Source organism: Chaetodon auriga, chromosome 4, assembly GCF_051107435.1.
Source record: "Chaetodon auriga isolate fChaAug3 chromosome 4, fChaAug3.hap1, whole genome shotgun sequence".
NCBI classification, from domain to species: Eukaryota; Metazoa; Chordata; class Actinopteri; order Chaetodontiformes; family Chaetodontidae; genus Chaetodon; species Chaetodon auriga.
The window spans coordinates 16,161,230-16,181,249 of NC_135077.1; the positions used below are offsets into that span (position 1 = coordinate 16,161,230).

At 42.7% G+C, this 20,020-nt stretch overlaps 2 protein-coding genes across 6 annotated transcripts; both read right to left on the reverse strand.

Annotated features, from left to right (window-relative positions):
- Positions 1 to 612: 612 nt before the first annotated feature.
- On the reverse strand, positions 613 to 11,295 carry gaa2 (alpha glucosidase 2). 2 transcript variants are annotated; one of them, XM_076728365.1, is made up of 21 exons: positions 11,142 to 11,295; positions 10,189 to 10,311; positions 9,361 to 9,924; positions 8,417 to 8,562; positions 8,112 to 8,277; positions 7,390 to 7,486; positions 6,800 to 6,919; positions 6,417 to 6,535; positions 6,201 to 6,332; positions 6,013 to 6,123; positions 5,807 to 5,920; positions 5,631 to 5,715; positions 5,411 to 5,528; positions 5,100 to 5,233; positions 4,493 to 4,644; positions 4,148 to 4,296; positions 3,909 to 4,050; positions 3,676 to 3,774; positions 2,697 to 2,861; positions 2,097 to 2,243; positions 613 to 1,644 (listed from the first exon to the last, which is right to left on the reverse strand). In XM_076728365.1, exons 2-21 carry the CDS (start codon positions 10,282 to 10,284, stop codon positions 1,582 to 1,584), a joined length of 2,919 nt encoding a protein of 972 aa, XP_076584480.1. In that variant the 5' UTR covers positions 10,285 to 10,311; positions 11,142 to 11,295; the 3' UTR covers positions 613 to 1,581. The 2 variants fall into 2 exon arrangements, with proteins under 2 accessions (XP_076584480.1, XP_076584481.1); XM_076728366.1 differs by having other exon boundaries at positions 11,245 to 11,265.
- Positions 11,296 to 11,683: 388 nt separating this feature from the next.
- On the reverse strand, positions 11,684 to 19,273 carry LOC143319407 (uncharacterized). 4 transcript variants are annotated; one of them, XM_076728371.1, is made up of 6 exons: positions 19,044 to 19,273; positions 17,109 to 17,242; positions 15,737 to 16,686; positions 15,444 to 15,627; positions 15,202 to 15,333; positions 11,684 to 13,284 (listed from the first exon to the last, which is right to left on the reverse strand). In XM_076728371.1, exons 2-6 carry the CDS (start codon positions 17,224 to 17,226, stop codon positions 12,587 to 12,589), a joined length of 2,082 nt encoding a protein of 693 aa, XP_076584486.1. In that variant the 5' UTR covers positions 17,227 to 17,242; positions 19,044 to 19,273; the 3' UTR covers positions 11,684 to 12,586. The 4 variants fall into 4 exon arrangements, with proteins under 4 accessions (XP_076584486.1, XP_076584489.1, XP_076584490.1 ...); XM_076728374.1 differs by having other exon boundaries at positions 15,202 to 15,330; positions 19,044 to 19,272; XM_076728375.1 differs by having other exon boundaries at positions 15,202 to 15,330; positions 18,642 to 19,252.
- Positions 19,274 to 20,020: the final 747 nt, after the last annotated feature.

Here is a 20,020-nt window from a genome sequence, read left to right on the forward strand (position 1 = left end):
AGTTAATGTCTCCAAGAGTAACTGTAGGTAAACATTAACTACACATCGTGACATTTCTTAGTTGACAAAGGTTGTAATTCAACAGATAAGATGGCCATATTTTAATATTACACCTAAACTATCTGTAGTTCAACCTCACACTTCAAAGTTTCTGAGTACTAACTGGGTTAGATCCGTCGTTCGAGGGTGATTTGATCAGAGGCAAGGAGGAGAATTTTCTTACATTTCTGTAAAATTAAAAACAATATATAGATAAAATCTACCTTCACATTATTTTCAGCCTTTGGGGAAACAACAGCATCTGTTGTGAGGAGTGACAGAAGCGATCATCACAGCACTGAGAAACTGTGTCCTCTAGTGGCACAACAGCTCCAGCAACTCAGAATCAAATGTATTCACATGAAATCTGTTGATCCCAACTAAAATCCTCAAGAGCAGACTTTTTTTTAACAAAATGAGGAACTTTCTTTGCTTTGAATCTTCAAGGTGACAACATATCAGGGTCAATACATCAGCTGGGAATCACCAAATTTCCATTTTCTTTACCTGCTGCTGCTCCAAAAGATGTTTATCATGAAACAGAAAAAAGATCCAGTGCAACAGCAGTTTTCACATGGTTCATTTAATTACATTTAAGCAATTACGCAAATAATTAAACACAAGAATTCATCATAAAATACTGCAAATATGTAGTCACAATTCCACTCACCTTAAGACAAACGACAGTAAAATATACTCTGTACCGGTGGGCTTACATGCTTGACAATATGTCGGCGTTTTGCTTTGTTTGCTTCACGGCACACATGTGCTCTTCTTCTTAACAATAACGTCAAATCAGATTTTCACAGCATCAAGGTCAAATATAAGCATTCAGTTGCATTCTGCCTTCAGACGCGTCAGAAAACCAGTGCTGAGGAAATCCACAGTAAAATGTTTGCAGAAAACTTGTGGCTGGTCTATTTATACTGTAGTTATGCAAGTGATCCTCGTGCATAGCAGCACTATGGTCTTCAAGCACTGAAAACAGGCTTACAATATGAAGCTGAACAGAGGATCATCTGGAACGAACCAAGAGACGCTCAAAAACACACAAACAGGAATCATAAGGCACCTGGATCAACCTTTACAACACTACTGCTTACTCATTAGTGCAAAAACAGGCCGCAAACAGCTTTCAAGCACGACATCCTATATCATGAACTATATTCGGACACATTCTCAGGAAGGCAGAGCATCCTCTCTTTCACTTATTGCACATTGTCCTTCTGCTGATGAGTTTTAAAAATGCGTATTTGATTGTTGAACTGAGCTAGAAGATGAAACTAAAATGAAATGCGGAGACGAAGCCTAGCGTTTTGTTCGAGTCAGGTGAGAGTTCAGCTGTGAGTCATCAAATATTAAACTCTCCACAGACATTTAAAGCAGTGTTCAGACTACTGTAGGACAGGGATTGTATACTGTTCAAACTACGCAAATGCTTTAACCTCACTGTCCTAATACTCATCGAGCGTACCATGTACCAGCTTGTGATGTAAACAGCCAACAGCAAATGAAGCCAGTGATTAAAAACCATCTGATTCATCACATCCAGCTGATGGTGAAGTTCTGACTGAGGTTGAGACCAAGATCTGCAACTGTCAGCACCTGCAGAGAGAAGCAAGAAAACACACACATCACTTCAGCATGAAGGATGTCTTCACTTTACATTAAAAAAAACACAGAATCAGTTTATATGACATGTTGCATTGTTTTAGATTTAACTATGAAAAAATACATAAAGCCGTTCAAATTATAATATTTATCCTTCTGCTGTGAAATAAACAATGGTACAACTAAACAATGACATCGGGGGACGGAAATGATTCCCTCCAGGAAGTGAAACTGACAACACTGGCTGTATCTTATGATTAATTATGTTCTGCTTGTTGTTTGGGAGCATGTGATCTGTCACCAGGCACATTTACTGCTTCATCTTATGAGCTACATCCACCTACGCCAAACTGCACTAAACACAAGCGACTCAGCCTGAGCATCATGCACAACAACAGTCTCTCATTTTCTGAGTGTGTTCATTCGCTCCTGACCTCTAACCTCACCTGGTTGGCTCTGTAGGTGAACGCTGCATCCTGGGAGTTCACCAGCACTCTGCTCGGCTTCTGCTTCACACCGTAGAAGGAGGCCGTCTCCACCGTGATGTATGTGGCCTCCACGTTGCTGTGGAGCACCTCTGATGTCATCACGTTCTACATAATAAGCAGATGAATGGATATCAGTTAACACATGTTTTAGTGAATGTGCATCAAAACTAGATATTAAAGCTTCACTAATCAATATTTTTATTTTTAAATATTCATAGATATCATACAGTCTGTGCTGTCCATCGTTTGGCCACTCTGCTCAGCCACGCACACTCTACGCACTGACTGAACACTGTTCATGAGTATGTGCGACGTGATGACAGAGGGATCATGTCATTGGGTTAAAAGCAGCTGATGGTCTACAGTTCTGAGTGACTATAGCTTCCCTTTGTTGTTTTCTCTTTGTTTTACCCATTTAGCATTTTTAACACTGGCCTGACACTCCAGGCCAATCAGCTTGCAGGAGCTCTCCCTGCGCTCCTGATGGCCAGTCCAGGTCTGAACATGGAGGACGGATTTCTTTTCACTTCTGAGGCAAAACTAATTGAGTGTGAGCACCTGAGCGACGTTGAAGACGATGTAGGAGTACTGGTTGGTCTCGTAGGTGTCCATGCTCTCGCCATCGTCCCAGAAAAGATCTCCAGTGGCTGAACCTTCATCAGAGAGAGCCGCGACTAGATGGAGCGGCTGACCGCTGCTTACCCACAGTGTCGTGTTGGGCGCCTGTACGAACATACATGGAGAAAGAAAAACAACTGTGACATGAGAAACACTGACTAAGGTGTGCTTCTGTTCACAAAAATGTCAAATATTTAGTTATCCCCAGAAATGTCTTGTAGGATCAAGGTTGGGTGTTCGGCTTATGTTGAAGTTCACCAAAATCAGAAAAGCCCTGTTTGTTGTGGTGCAGCCTCAGAGTCGAGATAAACATGCCATTTGAAAAACTCCAAACTAATCCACAGACCTCGCTGTCTGTTTCACTGGAACTACTTTCTACTGAAGAAATGGTCCCAGTGGAAATGCTCGACATCAGAGTCTGTGGATCGTCCAGATGCTGTCTGACCTTATTTTTCCTCACTGGCAATTTCAGTGTTTGTGACACTGAAGGAAAAACACGCATTGACAAACTGCCTGCCCTTTAACTGAAGACCACAGAATAGGCTGTAGACGGTGGAGAAGTGGGCGGTGTTAAATGCAGACTCTGCAGAGTAAGTCTGAGGTGAATATTTCTTTAGCAGGAGTATTATGGTTCATTTCATGTCGTATTCTTCTGATCGGTTGGTTTTGTGGATGTGCATCATGGCAAAAGTCACATGGTGAGATTTTAGTCTAAATTCTTGACGCTGGCCGTCTTTGATCGCTGAGGCTGTAAACTGTCTTGGACTTGTCGCACAGTGCGATCCAGGACCACCGTTTTGTACTGACAACCAAAGGTTTCACCGCCAACCTTTATCTGAGGAGGCCAAAGATCGTGCAGAGGTTTAGAATCATTCAGAAAGAACCACGGTGTAAACTGAATGATGAAACCTGTGCTTACCTGGGTTTGTATAACAGAGCCCTCACGCAAATGCAGGTTGATCTTATCTAGAGGAGCCTGCAGTCGAAGGTCTTCACCTTTACTGCGCACAGAGTCGCCCTGAGGTTGGAGGAAGCAGAGGACCACATGTGGCCAGAGAGTGTCAGTAAACTGTTCAGACTAGTTAATTCATACAACACTGTACACTCTGTGTGTCCTACACTGAATGTTGACAGCAGGAGTGTGGGTCTTACCGTGTAGTAGTCATACCACACACCCTCTGGAAAGTAACCATCCACATAGTCGACTCCAGGATCCAATACTGGTGTCACCAGTAAACTCTTCCCCCACAGGAACTGTTTGTCGATCCCGTAGGTTCTGACATCTTTTGGGAACCTTTTGAGTACATACAGGATACACGTCAAAGGTCCTCCCAGTCCAGCCAAAAGCAAAAATCAAATTAGGTCAAGATTAATCAAACAGCGTTACTGACTCAAACATTATCGGCCGTGCGACAGTGTGTCCGTGTACATGTGCGTGATGGAAGAGAGTGTAGAGGAAAGGGAAGAGGGAATAACGCAGCAGCAGGGCCTGCTTCATGGCGGTACGAGCCAGAGGGCTGAACGCTGTTGGGTCTTGATGCTGCAAAGTAAACACAGTAAAAATTTCTAAAAGGGAGTGAAGGACACACTACAGCGCTCTATATATAGTATAACCAGAACCGCAGGGATTTGCCATGGTGTTGTGGTACTTTAGTTGCTACTACAATGCCTTAATAGCTCCTGAGTATTTTTGCGCTCTATGCTTTGTGGCCACATTGGAGCCGCATTGTTCTTACCTTCATGTCGATGGAGTTGTGGTTGCGTGTGAAGGGATAGAAAGCTCCCAGCTGCGTCCAGCGGACACAGAGTTCCTCCTGCGGCTCCTCGCTGAAGCCACAGATATCTGCTCCCACCAACGGGATGCCCAGAAGGTTAAAGGTCAACATACCTGAAGGGGACAAATGAGACATTAAAATGACAACAAGCAGAGAATCTGAGAAAGAGAACCATTATTAAACCAGCAAATGGACAATTTCATGCACGATTCTAGGAACTCTAAATACTGGTGTTACTGCTTTTTCTCATTTTAGAAAAGTTGACAGAATAATTACAGAGCAGTGTGTGCAGTAAACCATGTGTAGCTGCCGCAAGAAACCTCTAAAAAAGATTTTTAGAACCGCACAACCCTCAAATTATCCATTATGTAACAACTAAATGTGTCATAAAATTCTGTAAATATAATCCAAATTGCTGACTAGCATTGTTTTTGTTTAACATGGCAATAAAATAACATCTGAAGCTACATCAGATAATTCTAGGCGCAAAAGGCACAAGACAAAATTGACAAAGTTTATTATTAAAACAATGCTAGCAGTCATTTGACACGAGTCCAAATGCTCTCACCTGCTATAGACGTGTACATGTCTTTCCACTGGCTCCTGTTGTCTCCCAGCCAGTGACCAGAGTACATCCCCTGACTGGGGAAGGTGGAGCGAGAGATTACAAAAGGTCTCTTTGCCAAGATCCGCTTCAGAGCGCTGGACAAGAGGACAGAGTGGACAAGCAGAGGATCGAAGGAGAGGACACAAATTATTCATGCAGCGAAAATACCTTTCAGTTTTCAGCATTTTATCTTTGCTCTGTGTTTTTGTACATATGTGTGTGTGTGTGTGTGTGTGTGTGTGTGTGTGTGTGTGTGTGTGGTAGGTCTTGACCTTGCCGACGCCTTCGCTTCCATAAGTCCATACAGGCTGTGGATATTATAGTGTATGGACTGCTTTTGCTTTGCAGTGGCACACACAGTTTTGGCTCTCAGCAAACCGCCAAGTATGCCTGAAAAGAAAAAGACACAACTTCACATTTTGAAGTCATTCGTACTTTGTAATGGTGTAAATGTTTGTTGTGTTATATATGCTTGAGAGCTGCATCTCCCACCGGGTGTGTAAGGAGGATTTTCAAGGCTGTTTGATGGACAGCCGTTGGTAGAGCCATCCAGGAAATTTGACGGCTCATTCATGTCCTAAAAACAAACGAGACAAAGTTCAGGGAGGAGATGTGGAATTAAGAGACTCATGATAGTGAAAGTAAGTTCTTCAATTGCATCCACTCACAATCCATAATCCATCAAATGACACCTTCTCATGGAATCTCTGTAGGTTGTCGTACCACCATTCATATGTCGCATCATCAGAGAAATCAGGATATGCTGTGAGACCAGGCCACACCTGGAGGGAGAGATGGAGGATTTTATCACTAAGAGATCCCGAATGTTTCCTTCTGACATCTCATTTGTGAATAATATGGTATAATGTCTCACCTTCCCGATGAGTGTTTTTCCTTCAGCGTCTTTAATAAAAATGTCTCTCTTCAGCCCTTCATCGTACGGCCAGTATGAGCCCTTAGGCTGCGTGCTGAGGATACCTGGATCCTGCAAGTTGGGACATAACTGTCACACAAACACGCCAAATCAAACGCAACACACATACGAAAGAAAATGCAAACTACCAGGATCATGACGTAGCGCAGGTCGTGCGCGTGCAGGTCCGTGACCATTTCAGGCAGCGTGCCGAACTTTTTGGAGTCCAAAGTGAAGTCCATGGATTGGTACATGTAGTCGATATCGTTCCACTGGACGTCCTGCGACCAAATCAACACATACAGAATTATATCACAGAAGAACTCAACAAGCCATACTGTGACAGTCTACTGGTTCGACTTTACCTGAGGTATCCCATAATTCCTCATGCTCTTGACAATCTCCCAGGCGGAGTCGCTCGAGTTGTATCCCCAGCGACAGAGATGGTAGCCTAGAGCCCAGTAGATGGGCATCGCTGGGTAGCCTGCAAAAGCCCGGAGGGGTGAGGAGAGAGAGGAGAGAGAATAAGTCACAAATACAGACTCAGAGGTCAACAGTAATGTGAAGCTGTTCATATCTATGTATCCAGTCTGTTTATGGACATTTTAATCATTCAGATAATATGATACAACAGGAGAACTGAAGCTCAGAGTGACTGACATATGGAACTACGTCTTTAAGTGACAGTTACAGTACAATAATGTTTTTGCAATGCAGCTACTGAACATCCCAGCAAACCCCGACTGACCTATGACCTCCACATACTGCTGAATGACTGAACCAGGATCAGGACCAAGGAAAACATAAAAGTCAAGGATTCCACCAATAGTTCGCCAGGTGAGGGCCGGGGCAGGCTGGAGGATCACATCTAGTAAAACACAAAAACTACTGATGAAACCTTCGTGAGTTATGAGAAAATCCTTCAGAGTCAGCAACAAGTCAGAACACTAAGACATGCAAAACTATTAAGCTGGAGAGCCAATAAACAAAGAAAGTACAGAAAAAACACAAAGACAGAAATGTACAGTTATATGAATATTTTAAAACACGGCTGATTGTTCCTGCTCATGAACAGTGGATTTACACTTTGACTGATAGTAAGACAGCAAACCAGTTTGACCTCTCATTAAGCAATGCTCAGTGTCTTTGTTAGGAAGTACAACATAACCTATGAACGCCTGATGGGGACTTCTGTTTTTATGAAAGTGCTTATTGAGCAGTTTGGTGACACTGCAAGAATATTATCCTACTTCTGCAATCCACTAATTCTGACGCTCACGTGTATTATTGCATGTAGTGAAACCTGAAGTGGAAGAACAGGGCGACGAGCAGACTGACCCATTGCATTGCTGTTCAGCAGGAAGAAGCCGTGTGCGTTCCCTCCGTCCTCCATTGCAAGGTAAAATGGATGAGCCCCATACAGGTTTGTCTGCTCCTAAATTGTAGAGAGAGACATAAGGATAACACAAGAAATTTTTACAAAAGGTACACAATCAATCAAGCCATAATCATAAGCAGCAAGTCCTCCATCATTACACTTTGCACACAATTTCCTGCATTACATTTCCCGCTCGCTAGCTTACCAAAATTGTTAACCTCAGTGGATTCTAGATGCCGACATGCTGGCACTGCCTCACAGAGATGCTTTCACAACTTTACCATTTGAACAGCAAACATATCGTGTACATGACTTTCCATGTTGTAACCATTAGTCCACAAATTACATTTGAAGGCAGCATCGGTTCCATCAAATGTCCCAGAAAGCTAATCCAGAGCCTGCATGCACAATACCTGGACTAAGAGGAATACTTATGCCATTCATTGATTTTTATTTAACATGTGCTTTTCCTGCTGTGACATGTCAAAATGTACGCTGTAAAAAGGTCTTTTGTGCACGCTGACTCACTGTCACTGTCAGAACTGAGCCATCCTTAATCTTTTTGGTCAACAGATTAACACCTCAAATGAAACATCTGCAGTTTGTCACTTGAAAGGAATATTTGTGTCTGTGGGTAAAGTAACTATAACCAGAACACTGACAGAAGCAGGAATTTCCATACCATAGGAGGCACATCTCTGGCCCACATGGTGAGCGTGTTCCAGTGGACATCATGCAGAAAGGTGGAGCGGTGCTCGCCCAGGCCGTAAATGAACTGACTCGGCAGGGAGGTGGAGAACTGGAGAAACTGATCCGCGTAAAAGAGAGGGGCCACTGTAGTATTCAGACTAACAGGAAACAGTTGAAAGAGAACACAGTATTATATCGTTAATATTATCATTAGAATACAGTCGGCTATTTTCACACCTGAATGTGCTATAAGAGAGTTTAAAGCACTCTAATGGAGCCTATAGAAGTCAAACTTACAGCACTGCTCCTGTAGAGCTCCTCTTCACAATAAGGCCAAACGGCTGCTTTGAAATCTCTACAACGTAGGCTGGACTTTGTGCCTTCTTGGTGGCGGTGGGAACAGAGATCGGAACCTCATACCGTGAATCAGAAGGGTCCGTAATCTAGATTGAGAAACATGAGGAAAAACATTAAATTACAGATCAGGTAATGTACAGCACAATGTGCGCATTTAAAACAAGTAAAATTTGTTGTCTGCGTTCCTGGTGTGTGCAGATATGTGTAGATTCCTCTTAACCTTTTTTTCCCATGAACTCCAGTGAATTAAACAAGCAATAACTGAGTGAGGAAGTTTATACAGTTAACTGGTGATGGTGATGTTGAGTCTTCACAGTCAGTTACACAGTGAAATTAATTAACGCGAAGGAACATTACGCTGCTTTCAACGATAAATTTCAATAATATGACACTACAACATTGATAAAAACCTGTGGTGAACGCCAGCAGGTGTTTCCACTTATTCTAGCTGATTAGACCTCTGCTCTGGACTGGGCAGGTGAGGACAGAGAACAGACCTCGCTTGATCGGCTTTCTCATGAAATGTCACAGTAGGAAACATGTAATGCTGCATGCTGGCTCACTTTGCCAGCTTACTGTGACACTTGAATAAAATGGAGCCATCATTAATGTTAACAGTAACACCTGTGCTCTTCCTACTAGGACAAGTCAAAATGTTGTTGTGAAAAGGGCCTATTGATGTTTCCTCGATATTATGCTCTGTTTTGCTTGTGGGCGGCTTTTGTTGTTCTTATTCATTCGGTATATGGAGTTTGGTGACTTTAGCAAACTTAACTTCAACCTGCACAAAGGTCCAATCAGGCAACAAACTTAAAACATCTGTGTCAGTGTGTAAGAGAGCGAAGTTACTGTACAAAACAGGAAGCGTATGCAATCTGACTCACCCTGACACGTAACCGTGAGTCTGTCTCATGACGTATCTCCACCTCTAAAGTGACGATGTCTGCGGGGTAGTAGGTCTTCACCTCCCTTACCAGCATGCCTTTCTGTCCCAGGGATGTGTCATTTATTGACACAAGCGAGTAGGAAGCAAAATCCGGAGGATAGAAACACCAAGGGATACCATTTTTCCCTGAAGGGCGGGTGGCAGCGGAGGAGGGAGAGGATGCTGGAATAAAGCAACAGTTCCTTGCCTCACACAACTCTCGGGTCACAACCACCCCTCTTTCTGGGTAGCAATCAAACCTCCACGCCTCAGGAATTAAGCTACAAGCCTCACGGCGGGCAGCGGCTGCGGTGTCATTTAATCCAGAGCCGGGTGTTTGCGCAGAAGTCGGTGGCGGCGGTCTATGTGGCTGTTGGTTGGACGGCCTGTGCAGCCAGAACACGGTGCCCAGTAGCCACCCTCCACAGAGGAGAAGCAGGAGGCAGCCAATCACCAGGAGGCCTGTGGTGACTGAACATGAGCGCCTCCGTGGAAGCAAGGAGGTTTCCTCTGGCTCTGGTACCTTAAAGCACAACAAGGAAATCAGATAAGCAACACACTGAGAAAAGCAATCAATGAAGAAGACCTAGAATAACCCCTCTATTCTGCAAAAAAACCCTGATCCTTTCTAGTCACCACCAAAGCTACAATGAGATTTTTTCTAACCAAGAAAGTCTCATTTCAAGGTTCTGCAGCAATGATTTGCACTGATTTCCTTCACACATCCAAAAGTGACTGCAGAGGGTTTGAGGCAGGGGAACAGTACACATAAAACACATAAACTCACTGGAACTTCTTCCTGGACAGCCGGACGAGGCTCTTCTGAAAAAATTGCACTGGAAAACCGAACATCTTCAGGGTTCAGCCGCTTGTATGACACCATCCTGATAGTGTTTGTCCAAGTGAGTGACTGAACACATGAGAGAAACAGACAGAAACAACAGATCAAAGTTCAGTACAACAGCAAATTTCACTTCCTACTCTTTGTAGTGACACTTTCTTTGCTGTGACAGTTGCTTTCGCTTGTTGAAATCAGAAAGCAAAATATATGCATAAGAAAAAAATGGGACTATAATGGGAATTGTCATTCTAACAGTAAGACAGGCAAGAGCATTTCATCAAGATCATTAGAGTTAAAACACACACACACACACTTAACATTTAAGGTCACATTAAGTGACCATATATGCGCACGTACACCGTCATTAATCACCTCAAGTATGATTAATGATCATAACCGAATATTACAGTCATGCTGCGTCTTCAGCTGTGGTACGTTAGCCTTCATCTTGAGGACATATCTTATTCATTGCAGCTACACTTTTAAACAAAACCTAATCTTGACTTGGTGAATGCCTCAAACACAACACACTGGTGACAGCTCCCGTTATTAGAATCTAATTTTGAGGTATTAGGCATGCCCACACCGATATGTGTGTTGCACATTTTATCCAAAGGACACTATGTTGTAAGTTAGCTAACTTTAGCTAGCTCTGCATAGACAGCCATGTGAATGTCAAAGTTCACCAAGGAGACGTTTGACAACTAAATTAACTGGAGTCTTATCAACAACAACAACTATAATTGTGATAAAACAATAAATAATAATCCCCCGGGGCTGACACAGGATATTGTAGCCATGTAACGTTAATCAGCGTTAGCTAACTTTAACAGCAGTGTAACTTTAGCTAACATGAGCTAACGTTAGCTGACAAGGGCGTTAGCATCAGCGTTGCTTACCTAAATATCTTGAATTTTACAGACAGAAAATATACAGCTACACAACAATTCCTTTAAATACATGTTACGTTAGCTAAATAATTCGTTACGCCGATAACCTTACACGTCTGCATCGTGCGCGTCTGTTTATCTTAATGTTACATTCAAATTCCTCGTAATTTGGAACACTTCCGGGTGGAGAGCCCCGTCCTATAATACTATGTATATCGATATAAATGTCAAATTCTCTAATGCTATAAAAATATTACACTAAAGATACCGCAATCTTTAGATAAAGATAAAAAGTAAATCATAATTGCTTATGTGGATTTTTATTTTTTTAACCGACGGGGTCAGGAGCATGTTTCGGTGTTTCCGTGCCACTGTGCTGCCTTCAGGAACAGCTTTGGGTTTTGGTAACCTGTAAATGACCGTGTTCCCGCAGGCAAATACAAACAAATAGGTTATGTGTGCTGCGGCAATGCAAAGAGGGAGACATGCAGTAGGGGATATAATGACCTTTCATACATTAACTCCTGCAGTCAGAAACCCCCAGGCAAAAGTCTTTAGTAGTTTTACTTTTATTGTTCAGTATAACATGTCCCATACAATTAGACAGAGGCAGCACTGGGCAAAATTTACCATCTACATGGCTTCAAATTATTGCCTTCCGTATCACAGCCGCAGAGGATGTTACCTTTATTCACAATGGTCACTTGGCCTTTAAGTGTGTCTAAACCAGGTGAGCCTGATTCATGATTTGGTTGTTCATTAACTGCTGTACAAAACAGAGATAAAAAAAACTAACCACCACTAAGGCAAAATGGTTTTGGCAAAAAACCTGATGAATATGATTCCACTGCTTCATTACTGGCAAACTTTTTCAGACATTTCAGTAGCTCATGCCCAAAGAATGAATTCCAGTTTCACCTGATTCCAAGACTTCTCATTGGCCATCATAACATCTGATACAAAAACACTTATTCTTCGGTCCAATTTCCACAAACACGATTAGTCTGAATGATAAATACTGCATGGAGAAGTGAAATCACAGATCTTAAACGAGTCATTTTTACTACCATAAATACTAATGTGAGTACGGTATTTCAGTGCAACTAAGAGTGATAAACGTGAATAAATACGACCTCTAAAATTTATCATCTAAGTAGTTTCCAAGACTTTTCCAAAAGTTGCATTTGTAGGAAATATCTGTTTGGCCATTTTGTCTGAAACTGCGTTAGTTGCTGAACATCACCTGCCATGTGTCTCTTTATTCATTTGTCTGCACCGCTCTGGGTGTTAAATATTGTAGCTCTTTTTGTGAACGACCATATAAAGCTATAATGATGGTCCGTTCACAGAGGTAGTCCTTTACTTCTCCCTCTTCATTCATGTTTTACTGCCTAAAATCTTGTGTTGTAATACTACTACTGGTACATATCTCTATGGTTTATATAAATACGTTATCAGTCATTTTTGTCTGTTATACACATATTGATAGGGGAGTTACAGTCACTCTGTGATAAATCATCGTTCTTCACGCTGAACGCAGACTCGTCCTCAGTCTGAATCTGCTCATGCTTCCGCCTGTGCAGCCTCAGGCTCTGCGAGCGGCTGAAGCCTCTCCCGCAGATGTCGCAGCCGTACGGCCTCTCTCCCGTGTGAAGCCTGAAATGGTTCTTGAGGCTTGAAGCTCGTGTAAAACTCTTGTCACACTCTGGACAGTCAAACTTCTCTCCAAAGTGGATTTTCTCATGTTCCCTCAAGCGGCCGGACTGGTTGAAGCTCCTGTCGCACAGAGAGCAGTGGTAGGGCCTCTCTCCTGTGTGTGTGAGCCGGTGTCTGTTCATGGCCCCCGAGTGGGCGAAGCTCTTCCCGCAGTCCGGGCAGGCAAACGGTTTCTCTCCCGTGTGGACTTTCTGGTGACCTTTAAGTTGACCTTTCTGGGTGAACTGCTTCCCACAGAGAGTGCACTGGTAGGGTTTCTCTCCCGAGTGAATTCGCATGTGAATCTGAAGAGCAGACATCTTGTGACAGTCTCTTCCACAGAGCCCACAGCAGTAAGAGCTCTTTGTCAGATTGTCATTGAACTGTTCCTGCACTGGTGAGGCTGGAGGACTGTCTTTTTCACTGTCAACGACGTGATCGGGATCCCCTTCAGGCACTGTATGAACAAAAATCACATGGTGAAACATGCCATTTAGTAACACTGAAGACAAAAACAACAGATATTAACCTTTTGCTTGTTGAGACGCTCACTGTGGAATCAAACATGATGGAAGACTGCAGTGAGATAAAAACAAATGATCCGGTGATCAAGCTTCAACTCATTTGCATGCTGTATAAGCATTATTGTCCAGTCAAGGAGTGAAGCACATGAAAATTTCAGGTTAGCTGGTACAATAAAATGCTATGGACAGGCACCCCAGCTTAAAAAATGCCCACAGAAGTAATCTTCATTTTGCACACTTGTTGATAAGCCATCTCTAAGGCTTGAAGTTCAGGGTTTCGCCATCTATTCAAAGGCTATTCAGGGGGTAAACCTAACCCTTTGCTGCCATCTTCATTGAAAATTCCAACTAAAACACAAACACTTTTTTTTCCTTACCCAAAATTATTTTTACTTTTTGCAGCAACTGTTTCAATACCAAGCACACACACATTACATGTGGCACTCCAGTGTGGAGGCAATGTGGGAACGATACTTTCATAGTTTCTGCAAGATGAAGGTAAGCGATGAATTGCTGTTGCTCATACAAACAATGTTGTGATGAAAGCCAAGTTATTTAATTTATTTTTTATTTATTTTTCCAATAGCCTGCATGTCATGTGACCCACCTGTTAGAATCTGTTCACGGGTCACATTGGAAAGCTTTTTTTCTTCAAATCATGATTTATTTTTTTTTTTTTTTTTTTTCACTTCAGCACATGGCCGTGCACATTCTGCAACCTCTCCACCTTTGTCCCCCCCCAAAAATCCTGGGAAAACTCAGAAATTAAGTTTCCATTTCTAAACATACCATCAGCCTGATGCCAGAACAAAGCGACCAGGTCAAATGCTGGCTTGTCATCTTTGGTGTATTACACGGAATTGAAACATGTGCATCACAGGTAAGAAGAAACACAAAATCAACACTAACCACAAGTGCAGGGTTCTCATTTTCAAACCAGTCAGTCAGAGACACCAAAGACTCAGTCGGAGTGAACTGAAAAAAAGACAGTCCACTTTCTGTCACTTCAGATATCAAATAGAGTGATGGTTCATTCTCTGAGAAACCACCTTTGGTTGAAAGGCAAACACAGTACAAAAAAGAACACATTAAAAGAGCACAGACAAAGGCCGAGAATTTAATTTATTATTTAGCCACAGGTAATAAATCAGTCAATGACAGTTGTCATTTCACTCGCCAAAAATGAGAAGCCTGCTGATTTAACCTTGAAGTGAGTGAAGCTGGGCAAACACTATGCTTTTATTTATCTTGCATGTTGCTGAAACTCACACTACATCATCCTTTGTACACGGACAGGAGGTAGAGTGGCCGCTAAGTCATCTATGGTCACTTTGCCAACATCTTGCTTGCTGCCTCAGGTGTGTGAATGGATGGATGAGTTACAAGCTGTAGGGATAAAATCTTAATCATATAAAAGTGATCTATTAGTATCGGCCACGATGCATGTCACCCCTGGTCAGTTTAGCAGAATTTGTGGACAGCGGCCGTGTGGGAGATCAGAGCAGGGAACTGCTCAAACTGACACGTCAGACGACAACCTATCCAGCAGGAATTCATCCCGCTTCTACAATTAGTGAAGACCGTCCAATTTGGGATAAAATAAGGCTTTATCACACAATGTCTGCCCTGCTATGAGTAGTGCCAGCTGCTATAATAAAGCTACACACCAGAGAACAACTAGAGAGTGAAACAATGAAAGAGTGCTGCATTTGGTCTCTTGTAAAATAGCAGCTATGGGGGTAGAAATAATGGCATTCAGTAACATGAACTAAAGAGGGAAAACCATCCAGTTAGTTCAGGGAACTACTCCAGTTTTTCAATGAAACTAGGTCGAGTAGTATTTTGCTTACTGTTGACAAGTTCCTCTTCTTCCTCTTTTACTGTAATCCTAATTTCCGTGTTGCTTTCCTGCTGCTGCTTTTCGGTTTCCTGTGGCGTGGTACTATCCTCACTAACGAACACCTGGTCATGAGCTTCTTCTGCTGGGGACAAGTGGAAAAAAACCACACGTGTAAAAATCACCATCATGGGCGTTTATGCTCCGTTTAACACAGAATATAACGAGAAAATCTGGAATCTCATGTTTCCGTACCACACAAAGGTTCCTCCTCTTCCTCCTCCTTCACTATTACATTCATATGTGGACTGGAAGCAACGTCCTCTGCTCGGCCATCTGGGTCTCTCAGGTGATTTTCACACTGAGCTGCTTTGTCACAGTTAATACCCTCTGAGGCACGAGGCTCAACTGCACTGGGCAAACTCTGACCGTCAGATACCTGGAAAAACAGTTCCATGAGAACAAATGGAGTCAAAAATGGTGCTGGGACGCTGTAAAGAAGTGTTACGCAAGTATAAGTAAACACAGGTTCTGTGTATTGTCACTACCTCAGATCTGATGTTGTTGTCCAGGTCTTGCTGAGATTCACCAACTGCAGCTTGAACTGGGTCCGAGACAACATCTGTAACTGACACGTTCTTGTTCTGCGTACACGACCTTTTGTGGTTTCTGAGAGTTCCTGCCAGCGAGAAGTGCCTCCCGCAGTCCGTGCAGGTGTACGGCTTTTCCCCTGTGTGAATCCTGGTGTGCCTCCGCAGCTCTCCCGGAGCCACGAAAGACTTATCGCACTGCGTGCAGCTGTACGGTTTTTCTCCCGTGTGAGTCCGCATGTGTGTCGTCAGAGTCCACTGCTGTGCGAAGGTCTTCCCGCAGTCGGAGCAGTGGTAGGGCGTGATGCCAGTGTGGAGACGCTCGTGTCTCACGAGCGTCCCCGACAAGGCGAACCTTTTGTCACAGAAAGAGCACTGGTAGGGCCTCTCTCCGGTGTGAGTCCTCTGATGATCTCTGAGCTCAGCTGCTGAGTTGCAGCTCTTGTCACAGTCCGAACACGGAAACTTCTTCCTCGTGAAACCTGCAACAACCTCAGAGTGCATCGCCTCCAGGTGCGTTTTCAGATGCCAGTGTCGGGAAAAGCTCTTCAAACAGATGGAGCAGTGATACGGCCTCTCGCCAGTGTGTGTCCGCCGGTGCAGTCTGAGCTCGCCCTGACTAGCAAATCTTTTCTCACAGAAAGTGCATGGGAATGGCTTTTCCCCAGTATGGACCCTTTCATGGATCATGAGCAGCCCCTTTTCTGGAAATCTCTTCTCACACATCGAGCACGGGAAAGGCCTCTCTCCTGAGTGAGTGCGCAAGTGGCGCTGAAGTTTAGAGGCATAAGGGAAGTCTTTCCCACACACTGAGCAGCTGTGAAGAGAAGGTGGTTTTTCATTCTCGCTTTGATCAAATGTCTTGGAGGGAGCCTCTGCAGGTACAATCCCAGGGATGGCACCCTCTCCTGTGAGAAGAGGAAGATGAGAAAGGATTGTATTTAGGAAAACAAAAAGGTGGGGAAACATTTCCAAAACAGTTAATGTGACACTGATGATGAACAGACAAGTGGAGGAAATCTATAGGTCAGTGTGATAATGCTTTCCTGTAGTAAAACACTCAATGTGTAGTTGTTCCTTTCTAAAAGTGCACAGACCATCTACACTTTTAGTTATCGTTATTTAATTAGCTTCAACGAAGTGGTCGCTATAGACAGTGCAGGCAGTGCAGTGGCCCTGCGGCCTGTGGTGTGGACATGTGATTCATTGTACAGCATTATATCGGAAGGTATTTCTAATATATTGCCAATGTCATTTACGCACACAGAACAACAGCCCTACTTTTCCTGCCACTCAGAGTACACTGTGCTTTAACAACTTATTGGCTCACTGAGATCTGAGAAATCCACTTCTTCTCCATCAGAGTTGATCAGGCCTCCAATTTCTTGCTGATCTTCCTCAGCGAGGATCGCAGCTGGTCCAAAGTCCTCTGGGTTTTCAGAGCCCATCTCTCAAATATACAACCTTGCAGAGGTGAACAACCAAGAGTCAATGAACACACACTCAAATTACAATTTATAGCAAGTGACTGAACATAAACAGCCAAATATGGCTAAAAGCTTCAAAACTGTTGCAGACAACTAAGCAACCACTGCTGTTGCTCTTTGGACTATTACTACATGAGAGGGCTAACAATAATCTAAGACTGGATGTGCTGGAAATAACGATAATTAAAGACGTCATCCAATCTTGCATTTGTGATGTACAGTAAGAAATCATTTGTTAGTATTATAATGCAAATCTATCGAAGTGTTCTGGGTCCATTTTCATCTCAGATTACAATTTTGTGCTATAAAGGCTGTGGTCTCTCACACAGCACTGCAGCTTGTACAGCCTGATTTAAATCAACCGTCTGAATCAATCAGGATCTTCTCTCTCATTTCAGCCTCAGTGTTCAATATTTTCTTTCTTAGCTCCTGAGGAGAAGTTGAAAAAAGCTAATTACAAAATGGCAAATCACTACAAAGATGAGTTAATTAATAGACTTTAATATAAAGGTCCCAATCACACGTCTGCACACAGGGAGCCAACTTACAAAGTCAAGAGTGATTTGGCATTTGCAGTATTTATATGCATGCATTATGATGTAATGATGTACATCATAGTTATTACAGACTGGCTGTAAGACAATTAAAATGATTTCAACAGGGGTAAATCAAGTCTGCCTTGATGGACAAATCTGACAGCAAAAACATACAATTTCACTTTTCTTTATTTGTTCTTATATTTCAAGCATTTGTGACATACTGGGGGTGGTGACATGGATGAATCACTATTGTTCCAGATGTTTTTACAATTCAAAATGTGCCACACCATACATTTGATTACTATTTTGACCCAGGTGTGTCTTATCTCATAGTGTTGGTTTTGTAAATAACCCCCAAGGACTCATTCACTGACTGAGGCTGTCTTTTGTGCCTCCAGCATCGAGTCTCAATGGGGTAAATGTCACTTGTGTCCCTCCACTGGGGCGATCAGCTACACAACAGTGCCTCCACCCTGGAGGGCAGCTACTGTCCTGCTCAAGGACACTTCCTCAGGGTGACTGCTTTGAGGTGACGGGGGTCTTGAACCTGCTGGGCCTGATGAACTGTTTACCTTGAAAAGGAGTGGTCCTTACAATGTTGTTGATTAACGAGGCAGAAATTCAGATGCAACATTATAGGTTATGGAACTGCTAGTGTCAAAAAATGATGGTGTTTTTAAATGGTTTGAATATCAAGTGGACACCTCTTATGGTGCATCTTCACTGAGTAGCCCAGTTAGCTCCGTAGCATTAGCTTGGTGAGACTCATTTTTGCTCCATCCATTGAAGTCTCACATTGATTGTAATTTCAGTTATGCAGCAACCTAATTGACTAACCTGTTGGTATCTATGGTGTCATTATCTCCATTTCATCGGGAGTAAACGCGCCCTGCAGCACAGACACCGGTATCTGACCTCTGGATGAGATGTCTCAGTCGTGACGCGGCTGCGGTGACCAGCGCTTTGGTCAACGACCACCTCTGCCTAAGAGAAAACTATTAGCTAGCTAGCCACTGACATGGCGTTTAGGAGCTGTGCTGGTCTTAGTTATTAGCTAACCATTAGCCCCCCAAAGCTACAGCTGCTAATCAACAATAGTAAGAGTTACGACAGAGTCACCGTCGAGTCCAACGTGAAAATAATACGTTAATTCCGTTGCAACTGTTACCGTCGCTCGTGTCACACCTGCTAACTGAGCTAGCTAACGTTTAACAACAGACAATAGACATTTTGACCAACCTCAGCATAGATTTTTCCCTCAGGTAAAAAGTAGTCGCTCGACTGAAGTTTATTGAAACGACTTGCCAATATTTCTACTTCTCTCTCATTTTCGTGCTCAGTATGTTTAAGCGCTATGTCAAGGGAATGCCATCTAACTCATGAGTTAAGTTAAATAAGCGTTTGGGTCTGATGATAACCTTTCTAGCTTGAGCTGCTAGCTACCTACAGTAGCGTCGAGACTTCCGGTTGACTTTTAAAATCACAATAAAAGCTTTTTCTTATCACGTAAAATAATGCTCGCATGACTTAAAACTACTCAACAATCAGTCATTCTTAAAATATGCCAATAGATAGAAATCATGTAGTTATATTATACCTAATGTATATCAATAATAAAAGAATAATTAGTGTGTGTGTGTGTGTTTACGTTTTATTATTATTATTATTATTACTGTGTTCGTGAACACAATTGGGTTGGAGCAAAAGCCAACCTTTGGGTGGGGAAAAGTAAACTGACAACAACATAAACACTTGTACAAAAACAGTAAAAGATACATGAAACTTCCAAACTTTATGTATTTATTCATTTTTCAATGATCCTTTAAAGGTGTGGCAGGCATTTTGGGCTGCTAAGACACTCTGGGGCAGAGCACACCAGGATCAGCCTGGAGGAAGTGAAGGACATGGCTGAGGAAACCACACACTGAGCAGTGATGGATGGATGATGATAATTATGATAAATGATAATGAAACACACTGTGGCATGAGAAAGGACCTTTTTCCCAGCACACTTGAATTGTCAAATACAGGTGTAACTTAAACTGTGTTACAGTAATTGCTGAAACAGAGCCATAATTAACGGTATTCCATTGACCTTTTGTGCTTTTCCTGCTTTGAAAATGCAAAATGTCTCATAAAGAAAGAATGTTCTGATGTTAAGGAACATGCAGTTCATGTTCTTGAAGTTACTTCAATTAAATTTTCATTTTGTTACT